General features: G+C 44.2%; 1 protein-coding gene across 2 annotated transcripts in view; it reads left to right on the top strand.

Moving 5' to 3' along the window:
• Positions 1–789: 789 nt before the first annotated feature.
• Positions 790–8032, top strand: part of LOC147017857 (tumor necrosis factor receptor superfamily member 19-like) — a 39841-nt gene continuing 32598 nt past the window's right edge. For both annotated transcript variants that reach the window (XM_085896910.1, XM_085896909.1), the window contains exons 1-3: positions 790–940; positions 4887–5018; positions 5389–5496. In XM_085896910.1, the coding sequence (XP_085753036.1) occupies positions 4956–5018; positions 5389–5496 (171 nt within the window). In that variant the 5' untranslated portion in view covers positions 790–940; positions 4887–4955. The remainder of the gene's footprint in view (positions 941–4886; positions 5019–5388; positions 5497–8032) is intronic.

Raw genomic sequence — 8032 nt, 5'->3', positions numbered from 1 at the left:
TCAGTTTTAAAACAGCAACCCGCGTGTTCCAAATCAGTCACGTGAGTTCAAAATCAGATTCGTCGACTCACCGACTGTTGTTGAAAAAGCCAAATGAAGTTTTCGAAAATGATTCCTCGGATCACAGAAAAACAAACAACACTTGAGGGGGAGCACTCGGTAGAGTGCAAAACCTCCGCCGCAAATACTGCTGGGTCACTTAAGTGAACCTGATATCCCATTCATTGTAGGTCAAAACGGATCAGACTCTACTGAACCACGATTGAATAAACTAAACTAGATTGATGCGCATGTAGAAATGCCCAAAAAATAAAATCGAAATTTTTTTGAAAAAAAAAAGGTGCAAAATTTTTTTCTCGAATAATTTTGGGGGGTTGGAAATCACTTTAAACATGCAGAAAGGCAAAAAAAAAATTCAAATATTTTTGAAATAAAATCCAAATTTTTTTGAAAAAAAGTTGCAAATTTTTTTTTTTTTCTCTAACAAATTTTTTTTTTGGTTGGAAATCACTTAAAACATGTAGAAATGCAAAAACAAATATTCTTTCAAAATGGCCGCCATAGCGGCCATATTGGACTTTGGACCAAGTCCAAAATCTAATGGCATGATCCTTGGACCACACCTAATCCCCCCACCAAGTTTCGTCGAAATCCGTCCAGGAGTTTTTCCGTAATACTGTTCACAAACAAACAGACAGGGGTGAAAACAGTAACCTCCGTCCATCTTTGAGGGCGGAGGTCAACAAGTTTGGGCGATTGTTCCGTCAATCAAGCACAAGGAGCCAATCAAAATGCTCGGTGAAGCACATCACTCACAAGGACACGCCCTAAACTTGCATTGACTTACATCATCCTCTGTCGGTGGATCGCGGTTTGCCCAGCGAGTTCCTCCTGTGCTCCACAGTTCCTCCCTCTCCCGTGGAATCATCAACATCACCCGGTAAGCTTCTCCGGCTGGAAATTTAAACTTTCCTTCAACCATAAATCTTGGCTGCGATCGACGGGGAAACTGTCGGAGACACGAGCAGCATAAACTGGTCCGAGTTGACGAGGTGTGTAACGAGGTGTCTAACGAGGTTGGTTGTAACGAGGTGTAAATCAGCACAGGTTGGTTCGTCGATGATGGTGGATGAGGAAACACGTCGATGATGGTGGATGAGGAGACACGTCGATGATGGTGGATGAGGAGACACGTCGATGATGGTGGATGAGGAGACACGTCGATGATGGTGGATGAGGAGACACGTCGATGATGGTGGATGAGGAGACACGTCGATGATGGTGGATGAGGAGACACGTCGATGATGGTGGATGAGGAGACATCGATGATGTTGGATGAGGAGACACGTCGATGATGGTGGATGAGGAAACACGTCGATGATGTTGGATGAGGAAACACGTCGATGATGTTGGATGAGGAAACACGTCGATGATGGTGGATGAGGAAACACGTCGATGATGGTGGATGAGGAGACAGACACGTCGATGATGGTGGATGAGGAGACAGACACGTCGATGATGGTGGATGAGGAAACACGTCGATGATGTTGGATGAGGAGACACGTCGATGATGTTGGATGAGGAAACACGTCGATGATGGTGGATGAGGAAACACGTCGATGATGGTGGATGAGGAAACACGTCGATGATGGTGGATGAGGAAACACGTCGATGATGTTGGATGAGGAGACACGTCGATGATGGTAGATGAGGAGACACGTCGATGATGGTGGATGAGGAGACACGTCGATGATGGTGGATGAGGAGACACGTCGATGATGGTGGATGAGGAGACACGTCGATGATGGTGGATGAGGAGACACGTCGATGATGTTGGATGAGGAGACACGTCGATGATGTTGGATGAGGAAACACGTCGATGATGGTGGATGAGGAAACACGTCGATGATGTTGGATGAGGAGACACGTCGATGTTCCTCCCTGATCGCCGTTTGTGATTATTTTGTACTTTGTAGACGAGTTTCATTCATTCGCCTCGAGGTTTGTGTGCGTCGATCTCTTTTTCTGTGACACCTTGTCTCACCTGTACACACTTTACACACCCGTTTTATACGTGTCCGTGATTTAACGCTCTGACGGGATACTGATGGCGGTAAATGAGAGTATAAAAGTAAATGAGAGTATAAAAGTAAATGAGAGTATAAAAGTAAATGAGAGTATAAAAGTAAATGAGAGTATAAAAGTAAATGAGAGTATAAAAGTGAAGGAAAGTAACGGATCCACGTTCTCGGCAGCCGAGCTCCCCCTCCATGTCCTCCCGTCCCTCCCGTCCCTCATTCTTTTCTCTCTTTCCGCTCCCTCTCCTTGTCCTCCCGTCCCTCATTCTTTTCTCTCTTTCCGCTCCCCCTCCATGTCCTTCCGTCCCTCATTCTTCTCTCTCTTCTCTCTCTTTCCGCTCCCCCTCCATGTCCTCCCGTCCCTCCCGTCCCTCATTCTTCGCTCTCTTCTCTCTCTTTCCGCTCCTCCTCCATTTCCTTGAACTTGCTCGAGATTTCATCAGCGCTTTTTATGTGTGACGACTCACGGAGCCGCTCGGTCCATCTGACGAGCGTCACATCCACAACCTCTTGAAATGTAACTCATCCGCATGGATCGTCATCACAGGGATGTGCGTGTTTGGGAGGGATGAGGTGGTGGTTTGGGAGGGGATGAGGTTGTGGTTTGGGAGAGGCAAGAGGTGTGTGATTGGGAGGGGATGAGGTGGTGGTTTGGGAGAGCAAGAGGTGCGTGATTGGGAGGGGATGAGGTGGTGGTTTGGGGGTTTGGGAGAGAATGAGGTGCGTGTTTGGGAGGGATGAGGTTGTGGTTTGGGAGAACATGAGGTGCGTGATTTGGAGGGGATGAGGTGGTGGTTTGGGAGGCCATGAGATTGTGGTTTGGGAGGGGATGAGGTTGTGGTTTGGGAAGGGATGAGGGGAGGGAGGGGTTGATCAGGGAGGAGGTGGTGATTTGAGGGAGGTGTGTGTGTTTGGTGGTTTGGGTAGGATGAGGTGGTGATTTGTGAGGAGATGAGGTACTTTTGGAGGGGATAAGGATGGAGTTTCATGGTTGAAAAGTCAGAACTGAGCCATAACTACTTATTAAACAGCTGAGCTGTTGTTAGTTCCTTCATTTTTGAATGACGTTTGATTTATTGATCAAATATGACACAAAAATGCTCATTTACGGAGTTTATTAATTTGCTTCCATAGACATCCTGTGGAAATACATTTTTAATAAAAGGTGAAACAAACTGCACAAAGCAAAAACAAAATATGATTTTTACCAACATTTAGCCAACGACCTTCAAAATCATATTCTATCCAAGGCAGAGGTTGGCTCCTCAACAGTTTAAAAATAATAAACTCCCACTTTCATGATCGGTTGAATTATTGTGCTTTCATCATTTTCCTGGCCAAATATTTGGGGTGAAAGGTTGTCCCAAAGCTTGGGTATGTCGATACATTCGACACTGTCTAGGGAGCGATATAACAATTCAGGTTTAATATCGGCAACACAGACTCTTATGAATTGCCGAATACAGCATGGTCTCGAAGCAAGATGAACTTTCAACCATTTTATATCCAAATTTAATCATTGATCTTAAATTTACAAAAAAAAAAAAAAAGTATTTATACCCTGGAAGATGTGAAGGCACGGAAAACTTTAGATGCTTCCAATCCGTTGAAGTCTGGCTGGATCAGTGATGTGGCTGCTCTTGTGAAGAATCTGAATGGCTATCACGTTGTATGAGCAAAGGTAGGCCAAGAATACATCAATGACAAGGACTCATGTTTGCAGAGCAGATAAGCATGATGTTATACAGTATATGTTAACATCATGGTTACCTGCTCTACCATCTCCTTGAACACTCTCGGATGTTTATTTGGCCCCTAAGCTTTTTTTTTTTATTCGTCAACTCCAAGAAAGACACCAACTAATGTGAAAAACAACGAAATAACAATCAGCAGACAGGACACCCGGCTTAATGCCCATCCGAGGAAAAACACATTGATGATGAATCTCCCTGTCCGTGAAACACCGGGATAACAGTTTATAGCAAACCCAGGCTAGACACGTCAGAGGGGAGTGTACGTACTTTTCGGCCATCTTGTCAACCCTTACCACGTGGTACTAAATTAAAAACAAAAACCTCTTTATTTCAATACATAGTTGGTTATGGAGAAGACCAACTGATCTGACTTTTTTATTTATTTATTTATTTATTTTAATGGAATTCTGAATTGTGAGATCAAGTGGTCGTGAGTGTTTTTGTTTATCATTGTAAAACGTGTATTTCATTTACCACTCATTTTGGGGACTCAAGTGCTGTAGTGTCGTGTTAAAACCTGATGTGACGGGACATTTGGTGATGGCGTTACGGCCGACATTTTTGCAGAGCTCTGGTACCTCAAAATTTGGCACTACACCACTGCATTAAACTGGATATTTTAAAACAGAATTGACTCCCAAAATCACTTTCAACTGAACGTCAGGCCTGGCCATCCAGTTTGTGAAAGACGGGCCAAAGACGTTCACCAGCCGACCCCACTAGCCGGTGGCAATAATTGGGGCCATTAAATAAGTGGTAGTTGGAGTAGTGATTAATTTTTGTCAAGATTAGTTGCTGGAGGAACTCTTTAATTTGTAATCAGCTCATAGACTTGACTCTATCGGCTCCAAGTGGTGTTAAATTTATAGATAATACATCCTATTGTTGGATCCTGTATCGTATAGGTGAGCACGTGAACCGTGCGAGAAAGTTGTGCATGTGTACAGCTGAGGGGAAAAAACAAGATATGATTGGGAATTGGAACGTATTTTTTGGTCTTTGTTGTTGCGATGAGGATTTCAGGCATTCACTTTTATTTATTTCTCTCCATCAGAACCCAGCATTGAATCGCAGGAAGTAACACGAGAAGAAAGAGAGGACGTGATTTGGGACCAGCGGAGTAATGCAGACAATGTCCAGTTTTCATTTTGTCTCTTTGCTCATATCTTTCACACTCTGCATCTTGGTAAGGAAGCTGATTACCTTAGTTGGAATTGTGGGGTAAAGAAATGGAACAAGATTAAAGGGAAGGGAGAAATTTGTGGAAAGGGGGAGGAAGGGTGTGTGTGCGGAAGGAGGATAAATGGAGGAGGTTGGATAAGGAACATTGAAGCCAAGATGGAGGAGGAGAGGCGAGGCTCAACAGAGAAGAATAGACAAGGATGTGAGTGTGCCATGAGTGAGAATATAAGTTGGTTGCAAAGAAGAATGATGCGAAATTGTGATAGAAGGGAAGATAAAAAAGTCGAATGTATCGTGTTTCTTAGAAGGACTTGGGAGAGAATAAGCGACGGATAAGCAGTGACACTTGTTCCTCTGATCTTTGTCCCTTGCAGATGGAGAGCAAAGGACTTGAGCAGACCTGCGGGGCGAGGGAGTATGAGAGTGCAGCAGGAGTGTGTACGCTATGCCGAGAGTGCAGTGGTGGCACAGAGCTGTCGGAGGTTACAATAATTTATTCTCTCAATCTTGCTCTCCTTCTTGCACTCATTCACTTTTCTTTCTTTCCTAATTGCTTCTCGTTTTGCCACCGACCGAAACACAGCAATGAGTGCAATCCTCACCTTGTGTTTATTTCACCACATACGATGTTGTTAAAATATAGCATTTTGATGCGATTTTCATGAAATATAATGCAAAAGGTTTAGGCCCAATATTCCGTAGTTAATTTCAGACATGAGAAACACCAACTTACGTTGGAGAGGGGTGGGAGTAACATTATTTTGTGTTACACTGTATTATGATATGTAATTACCTCTGCCACCTAAGGTGGATGGAGGTTATGTTTTCACCCCTGTCTGTCTGTCTGTCTGTCTGTCTGTCTGTCTGTGTACAGGATATCTCAAAAAGTTGTGCATGGATTCGGATGAAATTTTGTAGACAGGTTCGGTGTGTGACAAGGATGAACCGATTCGATTTTGGTGAAAATTCAGATCCGGATCTGGCTACAATAATTTTTAAAGTGATTCTTCACCATTGACAGGTCGGGCCAAAAACTATATGTAGCACGATATCTCAAAAAGTTGTGGACGGATTCGGATGAAACAGAGCATAATATGTTGTGTGTATGAGGTAACAATTGATATGTATGCCAACAAGTATTGAATGTATTGTATGAATTGGTCTACAATATGTTTCTTCAAGGCATGATTTGTCATCAATTTCAAAAGCTACTACTGCTCACCGAGCTCATATACACATCAAATGTATTGTGCTCGATTTATAGTGCAGGCCCCATAGATGGAGTGTTATAGAATGCAGCTTTTAACTGCTGAAGGATAGAAAATAACCTTCAGAAGCCAATGAGTGATCAAAAAAATAAATATCAGTGAAATGAGAGCGAGAGAAGAACCTTCAGAGTTTAGGCTTTATTCCATTTGATTGGAGCCGCTTCTGCGGGCACACCGGGGAATACAGGTTCAGCTAGGAGTACATAAGCAGTAACGTATACATGTGCGATTAATCATTGCAGACTAAATCCGCGTAAGCACGGAGTTCGATATAATCTCCATTCTCACCAGTCAATGAGCACCTTCAGTCAACGAGCATCAAGTGAACAGCCGATGTAAATGGCAATGCCCCGGGGACAATCACCCCGCACCGCGGAGACCTCCCCTTATACGCGAGACGCACAACATGTGATCCCGCGTCATGTCCCTCAATTCACCTCAATTCACCACAATCAGAATGACAATAGGCCTATATTAATTATAGAAAGGAATGTTACATCGTCATCGTCATCGTCTTCATCATCACACTGGCTTTGACACCAATAAAAATTTTTATGACATATCATAGGTGTCAAAAAGCTACAAACACTACATGGCCAAAAGTATGCGGACTCCCCTTCTAATTAGTGGATTTGGCCATTTCAGCCACGCCCATTACTGAGAGGTGTATAAAATGGAGACACGGCCATGCAATCTCCATAGACCAACATTGGCAGTGGAATGGTCCGTACTGAAGAGCTCAGTGACTTTCAATGTGGCAACGTCATAGGACGCCACCTTTTCAACAAGTCAGTTCATTAAATTTCTGCCCTGCTCGAGCTTCCCCGGTCAACTGTAAGTGCTGCTAGTGTGAAGTGGAAATGTCTAGGAGCAACAACAGCTCAGCTGTGAAGTGGTCGGTTCACAAGCTCACAGAATGGGACCGCCGAGTGCTGAAACGCGTAACGTGGAAATATTGTCTGTCGTCGGTTGCAACACTCATTACCGAGTTCCAAACTGATGCTGAAAGCAATGTCAGCATTAGCATTGTTTGTCGAGAGCTTCATGAAATGGGTTTCCATGGCCCAGCAGCCACACACAAGCCGAAGATCACCATGCGCAATGCCAAGCGTCAGCTGGAGTGGTATAAAGCTCACCGCCATTGGACTCTGGAGCAGTGGAAACGCGTTCTCTGGAGTGATGAATCACGCTTCACCATTTGGCAATCCGACAGATGAATCTGGGTTTGGTGGATGTCAGGAGAACGCGACCTGCCCAAATGCAGAGTGCCAATTGTAAAGTTTGGTAGAGGAGGAATAATGGTCTGGGGCTGTTTTTCATGGTTCGGGCTAGGCCCCTTAGTTCCAGTGAAGGAAAATCTTAACGCCACAGCAAACAATGATATTCGAGACGATTCTGTGCTTCCAACTTTGTGGCAACAGTTTAGGAAAGGCCCTTTCCTGTTTCGGCATGACAATACCCCCATGCACAAAGCAAGGTCCATACAGAAATGGTTTGTCGAGATCGGTGTAGAAGAACTTGACTGGTCTGTACAGAGCCCTGACTTTGGGATGAATTGGAACGCCGACTGCGAGCCAGACATAGTCACCCAACATCGATGCCTGACCTCACTCATGCTGTTGTGGCTGAATGGAAACAAATCCCTGCAGCAATGTTCCAACATCTCATGGAAAGCCTTCCCAGAAGAGTGGAGGCTGTTATACCAGCAAAGAGGTGACCAACTCCATATTGATGCCCATGATTTTGGAAT

The sequence above is a fragment of the Eptatretus burgeri genome, chromosome 10, assembly GCF_056783735.1.
Source record: "Eptatretus burgeri isolate ZD-2024b chromosome 10, Ebu_testis_v1, whole genome shotgun sequence".
NCBI lineage: Eukaryota > Metazoa > Chordata > Myxini > Myxiniformes > Myxinidae > Eptatretus > Eptatretus burgeri.
This window is presented reverse-complemented; position numbering and strand designations above follow the sequence as displayed.